General features: G+C 51.6%; 1 protein-coding gene across 1 annotated transcript in view; it reads left to right on the top strand.

Moving 5' to 3' along the window:
- Window positions 1-12,596, top strand: part of INPP5D (inositol polyphosphate-5-phosphatase D) — a 137,946-nt gene that overhangs the window by 92,226 nt on the left and 33,124 nt on the right. Inside the window, exons 10-15 of the mRNA XM_018041075.1 lie at window positions 2,284-2,390; window positions 4,290-4,392; window positions 6,752-6,948; window positions 7,345-7,462; window positions 11,954-12,050; window positions 12,417-12,555. Of these exons, the coding sequence (XP_017896564.1) occupies window positions 2,284-2,390; window positions 4,290-4,392; window positions 6,752-6,948; window positions 7,345-7,462; window positions 11,954-12,050; window positions 12,417-12,555 (761 nt within the window). The remainder of the gene's footprint in view (window positions 1-2,283; window positions 2,391-4,289; window positions 4,393-6,751; window positions 6,949-7,344; window positions 7,463-11,953; window positions 12,051-12,416; window positions 12,556-12,596) is intronic.

Here is a 12,596-nt window from a genome sequence, read left to right as displayed (position 1 = left end):
CAGCATCCCAGGATTTCACTGGGGACTGGCCCCATAGGGTAATGAATAGATGGGGAAACAGTGGAAACAGTGGCAGACTTTATTTTGGGGGGCTCCAAAATCACTGCAGATGGTGACTGCAGTGAAATGAAAAGATGCGTACTCCTTGGAAGGAAACTTATGACCAACCTAGACAGCATATTAACAAGCAGAGACATTATTACTCTGCCAACAAAGGTCCGTCCAGTCGAGGATATGGTTTTTCCAGTAAGCATGTAAGGATGTGAGAGTTGGACTATGAAGAAAGTTGAGCACCGAAGAATTGATGCTTTTGAACTGTGGTGTTGGAGAAGGCTCTTGAGAGTCCCTTGGACTGCAAGGACATCCAACCAGTCCATCCTAAAGGAAATAAGTCCTGAATATTCGTTGGAAGGACTGATGTTGAAGCTGAAACTCCGATATTGTGGCCACTTGATGTGAAGAGCTGACTCACTTGAAAAGACCCTGATGTTGGGAAAGATTGAAGGCGGGAGGAGAAGGGGACAACAGAGGATGAGACGATTGGATGGCATCACTGACTCAATGGACATGAGTTTGAGTAAACTCCGGGAGTTGGTGATGGACAGGGAGGCCTGGCATGCTGCAGTCCATGGGGTCGCAAAGAGTCGGACACGACTGAGCGACTGAACTGAACTGAACTGGTCGCAGAGGCGCCTTCAGCCTGGTACACACCCAGAGTCCAGACTCTCAGGGGGAAACCCAGTTAGTGTTGGTCGCTCAGTCGTGTCTGACTCTTTGTGACCCCAAGGACTGTAGCCCAGGAGGAAAACTAGTATTCAGCATAAACCACACTGTTCATACAGCTAGCACAGGCATAGTGAGTTGCTCTTAGTTCCTGGCATGCTGGGGACCCTTCCCAAATCCAAAGTCCTGGATGCCAACCAAGGGCCACCTTCAAGCAAACTCTCCCAGGACAGCAGTCAGGCCTGCCTGTGGACTCTTCTGCACGTAGGCGGATCAGAATGACATGTTATGTCTCAGTAGCAATGCTGCGAACCAGAAATGAAGGAGCAGGGTCTCGAGAGCCCTGAGGAAAATCATTCCCAACTTAGAGCTGTGTCAGGGAAGTGTGAGTATAGGGTTTTCAGGTATTCGAAGCCTCCAAAAGTGTCTCGCCCCATCCCCTTTCTTGGAAAGCTGCTAGAGATGTTGCTCTACCAAAATGAAGGCGTAAACTGAGGAAGGTGAAGACGTGGGGTCCAATACAAGTGAGACAGAGGTGAATGGATTTCCTGGATGATGGAGAGGGCGGGCCCTAAGTCATGGCTCTGCATCAGACCTTGAGATCACCGATCTCACGGTGAGGAGAAGACCCAGAGAGGCCCTGGGAGAGAAACCCTCAGGGCAGTGAAACTGATGAGAGCTCTTGGCCTTGTGGAAAAGAGAATTAACAGAGGGAGAGAGTTTGGACCAATGAACAATATGGCAATTAACTCCAGGAAAAAAACAGAAAGTTGTGTAGGAAAAAGAAAGCAATCGAGGCTTGTCTGTTAAGAGCATTCCCATAACAAACACGGAATGCTTATCCGGCCAAAATGATGATGTAATTATTAGAGGGATGGTGGAAGCACTGAAATTATACACGGGCAGGGGGAGGGGAATGGTGAGGTGGGGAAAGAGGCTGTAAATGCTAAAGAGAGCTAAATCTTCATCCTCTATGGTGGGAAGTCCATATGTAATAGGAAGTACGTAAGACTGAAACACCAGGAAGTAGCAATATAAGCATCTTATTGAAAGACACGAAGTATTAATAACATTCACAACAAAAAAATCCATTCAGGGAATTGAAAGTGAGTGCCTCTAGGGAGCAGGACACTGGAGGGAGGTGGAGTTGGGAAGTACTATTGTTCATAATGACTTGAGCCTCTTTTAATCACTGACAGAAGTACAAATATTTAATTTTTTGTTTAGATATAACTTGCAAACAAGCACAAGAAGGAAGGGAGGAAGAGGGAGGAAGGAAAGGGAGAGGGAGGGAGGGAGCTGAAAAGATGGACAGGCACGCTGTCTCTGCCCTGGTCAGGCCGCCTCCTCCCGTTCCAGGCTCCACCTTTCCCAACCCTGAGCTCCTCCCTGGAAGAGCAGCAAGGAGCAAGAATCTGGGAGACCAGGCGCAGATTTGGTGCTCAGCCTGGGCCTGGAAATGTCAGACTGCTGAGGTCAAGTGCCAGAGTGCCAGAGTGGCCTGGAGACTCTGCACGTGTTGGAGGGTGATGAGAAGAGTAAACTTCCATCCCTCTTAAGTCCTGCAGCTCATCAAGTCTCAGAAATTTCTAAACAAGTTGGTGATCCTGGTGGAAACAGAGAAGGAGAAGACCCTGCGGAAGGAGTACGTTTTTGCTGACTCCAAAGTAAGTGACCACAAAGCCCTAGGACGAGCCAGGGGGGCAGTTAGGGAGGCACGGTTTCTGAGGCTTGCTGTGTGCCTGGAAGTGGGTACCGGGCACTATCAGCTCGCTCAGCTCTCACACCTGCTTCCCACCTGAAGCAAAGCCCAGGAAGGTGGGGGCGGTGCAGGCCAGCTAGTAGCCCCATCTGCAACCTCTGCCACCATGCCGGCCTGTGGAAGAGTGCCTCCTTTATCATCCATGTCTTACCAGCCCTGAGCCCCCTTGGGAGGCTTTGAGCTTCCCTGGGATGCACCCGGAGGCCCTCGGAGACACCCCAGATTTAAATCTGTCTCAACCAGCACCCCCTCCATTTCTACACTTGCACAGCCCCCAAGCAGAAGTGAGATTCTCTACCAGGTCTGGCAGCTAGAATAAGAGGTGGGTGGGCGGATGGAGAAACTGGGATCTGGGCATTGTAGGGGCATCTGTACAGACAGAGTCTCTGACCTGAGCCCTCACCTCACACGTGCCAACCAGGTGCAGAAACCCAGCCTTGCGGCCCTGCTGTTTATCCTGCAGCGTGCAGCTCCGCTGAGCCAGACACGGGCTCCCAGCACGTCACGGGTTGCTGACTGTGTCGGCCCCTCGGCGGAGGGACAGGGCTCCTGGCACAGGCCCACAGGGACCGCCCCATCGAGTGCTGGAACCAGGCCGTGTCTACCTGTGTGGCAGGGGAGAGCTGATAGGAGGCCGGTGGGGACTCTGTGGGTCCCAGAATTAGCTGAGAGGGTGAAAAGGACTGAGAGGAATGATAGAGAAGGAACTGGGGAGAAACAAGGAAGTGGGTTCCAAACAGGTGGGGGAGGCATCATGCTGGGCACGTGGACAGAGGTCCAAAACCCACTTCTGCTCATGGTCACATGCTCAGAAGATGAGGCACAAGGGTAAACCGAGGCACGTAGTTCTGAGCTGCCCCTAAACCCAGATTTCCCATAAAGACGGCCATCACAATTCTCAGTGAGCTGCTTTCTTCAGCCGCAACTTAGATTTGCAATTAAATTAGATTGAATGATAGGAGATTGCCATCTACAGAGGTCTGAGACAGTCAAACATGGCTGATTTCACATGGTGCAGCCGAAAACTCGGGCGCACCTGGTTCGCCCACCTCTGCTATTGAACGGTGAGCTACGAGAGGGCCGCATCCACTTTGTGCCCTGCTGTGTACCAGGACAACAAAGTGAAGACTACAGGGAAGGACAGACTTCATGGGGTCTTTCCTTTCTCATTAGTTTCTTTAGTTTAAATTTTCTTTCATTACATAAGTAATCTAATTCTTATTGGTGAAAAATAACTGATACAAATAAAAAGTTTAAAATAGAAACACTCATATACACTAGTAATCCTTGGATTCTATCCTTCAGGATGGTTTTTGTGTGTGTTTTGAAAAATGCAAATACAGTGGTGCTGTTCATAGCTTTCTGTCAATTGGCTTTTCATGCCAAACAATGTATCTCGACCATCCACCCTTGTTGATGAAGTGTTTTTGCACCCAAGTTTTTAAAATCTATGGTCTTCTAGCCTATGGATGACCCATAAAACAGTTAGCAATTCGCCTCCTAGGGCTGGACACGAAGGCCTCTAGGATTTTCTGTGTTGAAACACGTGCTGCTGTCCCCATGATGTGGTCGGGTCTTCTCGGGGTCCCTGGTTCTTTCCTTAGTCGGGTCCTTGCAGAGGAAGGGCGGGGTTAGAGAGAAGCCTCTCTCTTAAGACCTCGGGCACGTATTTCCAGATGGCTCTGCTGGAAGTCGGCACTGATCCGCTCTCCCTCCAGTTTTCTCGAAGCTGACCAGTCCTTTGAAAGTGTCATGTGCAGGGAGGCAGAGGCCTTTCTGAGTCTGTCTACCCTTCAATCCCTAGAAGAGAGAAGGTTTCTGCCAGCTCCTCCAGCAGATGAAGAACAAGCACTCGGAGCAGCCGGAGCCCGACATGATCACCATCTTTATCGGCACCTGGAACATGGGTGGGTCTGCCTCCCGGTCCTGCCCGCAGGCTCTGCTTTGCTGCCTCTGGCATCCTCGTCTGTCTGCCCCACCCCCAGCCCCTAGATGCGGGTACCCATCTTGAGACCAGAGGCAAAAGAAAGGAGCGCTGGGATTCTCAGCCGCCAAGTGCAGCTGAAAGGGGTTACATACATAGTGGCCAGAAATGGAAAGTTTTAGGTAAAGAGTTTGAATAAATAGGTGAAGGGGCCCTTGGCCACCTTCCAGCCTTAGGCAACTCGCCAAGGGGCTTCAGGCCTGGAGAAAGGAACCTCTTTGATTTGGGCTGCCAGATTTATTGAGCGAGAAAGAGAAAAAAAAGATGATGCCCAGCTGAATTTGAATTTCATGTAAACAACAAACAACTATATTTTTTAGTATAAGAATTTAGCTAGAAAGACATACCTGTGTGTGCTCAACTGCTCAGTCATGTTCAACTCTTTCGCTGTCCCATGGACTGTAGCCAACCAGGCTCTTCTGCCCATGGAACTTTCCAGGCAAGATGAGTGCTGGAGTGGGTTGCCATTTCCTTCTCCAGTGGATCTTCTCAACCTAGGGATTGAACCCGTGTCTCCTGCATTGGCAGGTGGATTCTACCACTGAGCCCCCTGGGAAGCAGAAATACATACTAAATATATATTAAGCTAGATATATATGCTATGTATATTTACATACTAATATATACCAAATATAATATCTTAAATACAATAACATACTATAGTAAGTATACTGAATATAATTACACTAAATAATTATTTCGTATAACAGTTCAGTTAGAAGTGCAAATATACACCAAATATCCATTGTGCTAAACATGCATAGTGTATACTCAGGTGCTAATACACATTTTTATACTAATATGAATTATACTAAGTAATTACTTAGTTTAAATATTCAGTTAGAAATTTTTAAAAATTGAGTAGATGCAGAAGTTCCAGTCAATTTGAATTTTAGATACTGCACGGGACATACTTATTCCAAAAAGTATCCATTGGTTATCTGAAATTTGAATTTAACTGGGCATGTCTCCCCCACTTTGGTCTGGAGCAGAATCAGGGCCACCACCCTCCCGATACAGTAGACCAGTCACCTGGGAGGAAGTGGCTGAGCAGAAGGAGTGGGAATCTGAATGAAAAAGCTACATGGGACCCCTGGCCTGTCGCTGGGTGGAAGATGGGCTGGACTCAGGGAACTCAGGAGAGCTGTCCCCATTCTGGTTGCACTAGCCTCAGCTTCCCCAGGTCTTCATGCCCAGAAACCTGAAGAGTCACAGCCACGCTGAAGTATTGGGTTGGTAAAAAATCTCATTTGGGTTTTACTGGAACAAACTTTTTGGCCAACCCAACAGAATGCTGGCCTAGTTCCTGTGTCCCTCACTCTCTGCCGTTGTTTCTTATTGGCCGCCTGAGTCCCTCCGCTCTCACACCTGGGGTTTCGTGCACACAGGCGCCTGGCCCTTTCTCCTCTTTCCTTCTGCAAGCTTGGAAGTCTTTGATTTGGCTGTGCACCGTCCAGGTGAACAGCTGCAGACATGCCCTTCACACGCCACGGAAGGAGCTGACTAGGGCAGATTGGGAGGGTCTCCCCGAGCAGAGACCACCAGGCCCCAGGGCTTATGTTCCCACCCTGAATCACAGTGGGAGCAGAGGTCAGGTCACTCCAGTTCTTGGCTTCTTGGCAGTCGTGAGCCAGGACGGTTTTCTCTCTGGGGGAAAAAATGTTGACTCAACCTCCAAGATTTGAGGGGAAATAAATCTTTATCATTGTTTCTTTATTGAGCTGTTTCAGCTCAGTTTTTGCAATGGCAGTGGAGGTGGGCAGTGGGTAGGGGCTCCAGGCTCTTCGGTTCCTCTGGCTGACTCCTGCATGGCCTCTCTCGGTGTTCGGCTGAGACCTGTCTTGTGCAATGAGGGCATTGCTGTCTCCTAACTGTGGGTTAGAAGGCTCCATCCTAAACCTGTCAGTTGACAGTGCTGTCTCAGTGGACACAATGGAGAGTAATCTCCTCAAGGCCTGTGTCCCAGTTACCACTATAGCCCTAACGACTAGGACACTGGCTGACATCTGTGCTATGAGTTCAAGTTGCTATGTGGAATCTTCGGGTGTTTCTAGCCTTTGAAACTTAATGCTGTCTTTCCAAAGCAATGTAACATCCTGGGACATGATAGTACCTAGCTCTGTATCTAAGGTATTCCATTGGGTTTCACTGAAAACTGACCGGTTTTCAGTGACTTTGTGACCCCCCCCCCCGCCCCACCCCTGACCATGTTTCCCCTACATCTGTTCTGACTTCTCCTGATGTACCTTTGACTCACTTGGTGTTGGGTTTTGCTGTTGAAGGTAACGCCCCCCCTCCCAAGAAGATCACGTCCTGGTTTCTCTCCAAGGGGCAGGGAAAGACGCGGGATGACTCAGCTGATTATATCCCCCATGACATCTATGTGATCGGGACCCAGGAGGACCCCCTGGGAGAGAAGGAGTGGCTGGAGATACTCAAACACTCCCTGCAAGAGATCACCAGCATGACCTTTAAAACAGTGAGTGGGGGCCATGGCCCCGGGTGGGACACCAGGGCAGTGGACCTGGCAAGTTGGGAGCATCTCGGGGGCAAGAGTGTGCTCAGTGGTCCCCCTGCCGTTCAGGGCCAGAGAAGGTCACCTGTATCCAATAATTAATGGCGTCCCTGGGCATTGCTGATCACTGGGGTGGTCCCTCTCCCTTGCCCGAGCTTGTAGGTAACCTTTACTTCCTTGAAATCTAGTCAGTGCTGGCCCTATCTTTAAGACACTTTGCATCACCTGTGAAGCATCCTTAGTATAGGGATGACCGGCAGGCCGCCCCACACCTGGGGGAGAGGGCTGGGTGTGAAACCCTTGCTCTGGGGTCAAGCAGTGTGTCCTGGCCCAGGGTCACAGCACTGTCCCCCCCTCCAGATTGCCATCCACACTCTCTGGAACATCCGCATCGTGGTGCTGGCCAAGCCGGAGCACGAGAACCGGATCAGCCACATCTGCACTGACAACGTGAAGACGGGCATCGCCAACACGCTGGGTGAGCTGGGGTGGGGGGGTGTGTTCTGCGTAAGCTCATTTCTGCCCACACTCGCGTGTCTATCCCTTCTGGGATGGGTGGTCCTCCCAGCCTCCACTTGCTCCAGATGGTCCTCCCAGACTACATGCACTCGGGGTCTACCCCAGTGCTTCTGAGGATCTGCCAGAATGTGGTTCTGACTCAGCACCTCTCAGGAGGAGCCAGACATTTTTGTGTTTCTGACGAACTCCCAGTGGTGTCAGGGCCGCTGGCTGACAGACCCCACCTTGAGTGTCAGGGATCAAGGACAGGGGTCAATAGCTGTGCTGTGAAGGGTCAGGTAGTAAATATGTTAGTCTTTTCAGGCTATGTGCAACTTCTCAGCCCCGCTGCCAGCACACGAGAGCAGCTGCAGATAGCGGGAACTTGGAAGAGCATGGCCATGTTCTAGAGAACTGTGTCTGCAGACGAGGCGGAGGCTTGATTCGGCCATGGGCTATAGGTTGTGACCTCTGGTCTAGATCGAGACAGACTCAGGTGGAGGTGGAAACGCTGCTATCAGCCTTGAGCCAGTGGGACCAGTCAGGCTGCTTCAGAGAACTGACACAGATGCGGAGGGCTGCATATGTATGTGTGTGTGTGTGTGTGTGTGTGTGTGTGTCTGAGTCTGTGTGTATCTGTGAGTCTGTGTGTGTAAGAGACTATGTGAGTCTGAATGTGAATGTGTGTGTGAGTTTTCTGTGTCTTTTCAGTCTGTCTGTGTGTATTTGTGAATCTGTCCATCAGTGAGTGTGTGTGTGAGTCTGTCTGTGTCAGTGTGTCTCTCAGTCTGTGTGCATGTGAGTCTGTCAGTCTGTGTCAGTCTGTCAGTTTGTGTGTGTCTGTGAGTGAGTCTGTCAGTCTGTGTGTGTGTGTGTGTGTGTGAATGTGAGTCTGTCAGTCTGTGTGTGTGTGTGTGTGTGTGAATGTGAGTCTGTCAGTCTGTGTGTGTGTGTGTGAGTGAGTCTGTCAGTCTGTGAGTGTCAGTCTCAGTCTGTGTGTGTGAGTGTGAGTCTGTCAGTCTGTGTGTCTGCGAATGTGAGTCTGTCAGTCTGTGTGTGTGTGTGTGTGAGTCTGTCAGTCTGTGAGTGTCAGTCTGTCGGTCTGTGTGTGAGTGTCAGTCTGTGTGTGTGTCTGTGAATGTGAGTCTGTCAGTGAGTGTCAGTCTGTCAGTTTGTATGTGTGAACATGAGTCTGTCTGTGTGTGTGTGTGTGAGTGAGTCTGTCAGTCTGTGAGTGTCAGTCTGTTAGTCTGTGTGTGTGAGTGTCTGTCTGTGTGTGTGTCTGTGAATGTGAGTCTGTCAGTCTGTGAGTGTCAGTCTGTCAGTCTGTATGTGTGAACATGAGTCTGTCAGTCTGTGTGTGTGTGTGTGTGTGAGTGAGTCTGTCAGTCTGTGAGTGTCAGTCTCAGTCTGTGTGTGTGAGTGTGAGTCTGTCAGTCTGTGTGTCTGTGAATGTGAGTCTCTCAGTCTGTGTGTGAGTGGCAGGGAGGGCATGGGGGCAGGTGCACACACATGGGGGCCATGGGTGGCGCTGAGGGTGAGGCCAACGATTTCTGGTGCTTGGCGTCAGGGACAGGACAGAGCCCCAGAGGTGACAGGAAATAGATCTGCCGCCACTGAACGTGAAAAGCTTCCTCAGCCTTTCTGCTGACAAACCGCAAGCTGCCCGCGTCCACACCCACTTGTCCGCCTTCCTTCCTGTGGCAGCAGCTGCTCTGCTCTGACGCCCACGCCCTCTGCTGCCCAGGAACCCGCTTCTAGCCCTCCGAGCCCCTCTGTGGGGCTGCCTGCCCCCTCCACCAGCTGCCGGCCACAGCCTGCTCAGACCTCCCGTTACAAGACAGGACCACCCTCAGCGGGACGGAGCTGACTGTGCCCCCACCCAACCCAGCACGGTGCTGGGCCCCCGAGGCGTCTGTCCACCGCACACAGGGCTGCTCCCACAGCTGGACAGACAGACTGACAGCAGGATGGTGGGGAGTGAGCATGCCGGCAAAGAGTGTGTGGCAGGGGGTGGGCGGCTCCAGGGGCTACTTGAGGTGGGTGGGGGTCTAGGGGCCTCTCCGAGACGTTAGAGGGCTGAGGAAATGGGAGGAGCATTCCACGTGGCAGGAGCAGCAAAGCAAAGCCCCTGTGGTCACTGGGCTCTGCCTTACAGGGTGATGGGACAAGGCCAGAGAGGGAGGCAGCAGGCCCGGGCAGTCTGAGTTCCATGGCTCTTGGAGAGCAGCTTGGAGGCGGGGGATTTCCCGTGCACCATTTCCCAGTCCCTGCTTCCCTCCCCTCCTCGTCTCCTCTGGGCCAATCTCCCCCCATTTCCCTCCCCTGAACTGGCTCCCAGCCATGGTTAGCACAGGGCAGGAGTTCACTGGGTGCTGGCTGACTGGTGGAGGAGCTGAGACCTCCGAGAGGGTGGACCCAGTGCCAGGCTGTGTGTGCTAAGTGCTTGCTGTGTATCATTTAATACAAACACCCTGTGGAGGCAGGGACTATTGTGAGCCCCACTCACAGACACGGCTCTGGAGGGTACAGTGATGTTCCCAAACCTGCCCAAGGTCCTGTGACAAGGACGCGGTGGGCAGGGCCTTAAACCTAGGCCCCAGGCTGGGGAGAAAGCTGACAGGAGGGGCCTCCTAGGGACAGGGGAGTCATCGCCAGGGCAGAGGGGAGAGAGCCTTGGGTCAGGAGGCCGGGCCTGGCTCGTCCTTGGGGCCATCTCGTTGTCCAGCCCAGACAGAATGTTAGCCAGCTGGGTGGTTTTACATTTTGAGTACCAAATTAAAGGAAAAGGAAACAAGGAAAGTCAATCTTCACAATATATCTTATCAAACCTCCTGGAAGTGTTAGTCATTCAGTTGTGTCCGACTCTTCATGACCCCATGAACTGTAGACCGACAAGCTCCTCTGTCCATGGGATTCTCCAGGCAAGAATACTGGAGTGGGTTGCCACGCCCTTCTCCAGGGGATCCTCCCGACCCAGGAATTGAACCTGGGTCTCCTGCTCTGCAGGCAGATTCTCTACCGTCCAAGCCCCCAGGGCTCATACATTCAAAATATTACCATTTCAATGGGTATTCAATTTAAAGGTTTATTAGCTATCTTACACTCTATTCTTCTACTAGGCTTACAATTCTGTTGTGTCTCTTATGCTCACAGCCCATCTCATTCAAGACCAGCACATCTCACAGCTGCCATGATGGGCAGAGAAGGTTCCCAGACTTTGGCATGTGTCAGAAGCACCTAGAGCAGGGCCGGCAGACTTGTTCTCTAAAAGGCTAGAGAGTAAATATTTCAGACTCTGCAGGTCATGCTGTCTGTGTCATAACTACTGGACTCTATCTAAGGGCATAGCTGTGTTCCAGTAAAATGTTTTAGACTCTGAATTTTATATCATTTTAATTTCATATCAATTTAATCAAAATATTATTTTGATTTTCCCCCAACTATTTGAAAATGTAAAAACCGCCCTTAGCTGGTGGTGGGACAGTGTTGGCTGAACTCCTGACCCAGAGGACTTGTTAGACAGGGATTGCTGACTCCCACTCTCAAAGTCAGTGGACATGGGGTCTGAGAAAACTCTGGGAGATGGTGATGGACAGGGAAGCCTGCACTGCTGTAGTCCATGGGGTCGCAAAGAGTCGGATATAACTTGGTGACTAAAGGGCTTCCCTGGTGGCTCAGTGGTAAAGAATCTACCTGCCAATGCAAGACATGTGGGTTTGATCCCTGAGTCGGGAACATGCCCTGGAGAAGGAAATGGCAATCCATTCTGATATTCTTGCCTGGGAAATCCCGTGGACAGAGGAGCCTGAAGGGCTACAGCCCAGCCCATGGGGTCGCAAGAGTCAGACAAGACTTTGCGACTGAACAACAGCAAGTCCCAAAGCTCTGATTCAGCAAATCCGGGGCGGGGCCTGCGATGCACACTTGCACCAAGTTCCCCGGTGGTGCTGATGCTGCTGGTCTGGGGAACGCACTCTGAGAACCACGGGTCTCAGTGCAGGTTTTGGCCTCTCCAGGAAGCTGGGGTTTGCTGGTGCAAGGTCAGCCCCACCCCAGCCACCGGCTCCTCCTTCTACCTCTTTTTCTCAAGGTTTCTGAGTATTTCTGATGGCCCTGCTTGGACCTGTGGGGAAACTCACACACACACACACACACACATCTGCTTAGAGCGTGATGCCAGGATGACTTAACACCAGCAGCATCCTCCCTCAGACCTGCCGAGAACCCCAAGGCTGCCAGCTGTTCACCCCGTTTTCTTGTTGTCCTAGAGGAATCTCACCCCCTGCCCTAGTCGCTATCCCCTGCCATCTGTCAACCTAGATGAAGCTGCTCTTTTGCTTCCGTGGCCTCCACTTTTCCCCACACCTGCTCTCTCCTGATGAGTGTCGTGGCCTCACCCTGATTTCCCACCACTTAGCAACATTGCCTGTCGGGTGTTTTGACTTCTCCCTTCTCCTCCTCCCTTTAGGGAACAAGGGAGCCGTGGGGGTGTCGTTCATGTTCAACGGAACCTCCTTGGGATTTGTTAACAGCCACCTGACTTCAGGAAGCGAAAAGAAACTCAGGTAATGGAGCTCACTCCCCGAGAGCAACTTTTGGGGTTATTTGCCCAGACAGACCTCAACACCTAAACCCCGTAAGCCTTTGGCCAAGACCCTGCCCTGTTGGCCTCTAAGGACTTTTCCTGTGATCTCATCAAAGGCAACTGCGGCACATGGGTGTGGGTGAATCTTGATGACTGAGTCTCTGCAGAGCAGATGCTCCTGGGGCCCCGCCCTGCATTCCCAGTTCAGCTCAGGGACGACATCAGATGGGTGGTTGCTGGAGACTTAAGTCTCTCACTTCCCCACATGTCCCCCTCTGACTTCCTGGCCCGTGGAGTAGGGAACCCATGAACCCGTGCTAAGCTGGCTGCTTTTTCATTTCATTAGGCGAAACCAAAACTATATGAATATTCTCCGGTTTCTGGCCCTGGGAGACAAGAAGCTGAGTTCCTTTAACATCACTCACCGCTTCACCCACCTCTTCTGGCTCGGGGATCTCAACTACCGTGTGGAGCTGCCCACCTGGGTGAGGGGCTCTCTGCCTGGGGCCGGGGGCTGCACAGGATA

Source organism: Capra hircus, chromosome 3, assembly GCF_001704415.2.
Source record: "Capra hircus breed San Clemente chromosome 3, ASM170441v1, whole genome shotgun sequence".
NCBI classification, from domain to species: Eukaryota; Metazoa; Chordata; class Mammalia; order Artiodactyla; family Bovidae; genus Capra; species Capra hircus.
The sequence above is the reverse complement of the archived record's forward strand: the minus strand, read 5'-3'. Positions and strand labels throughout refer to the sequence as shown.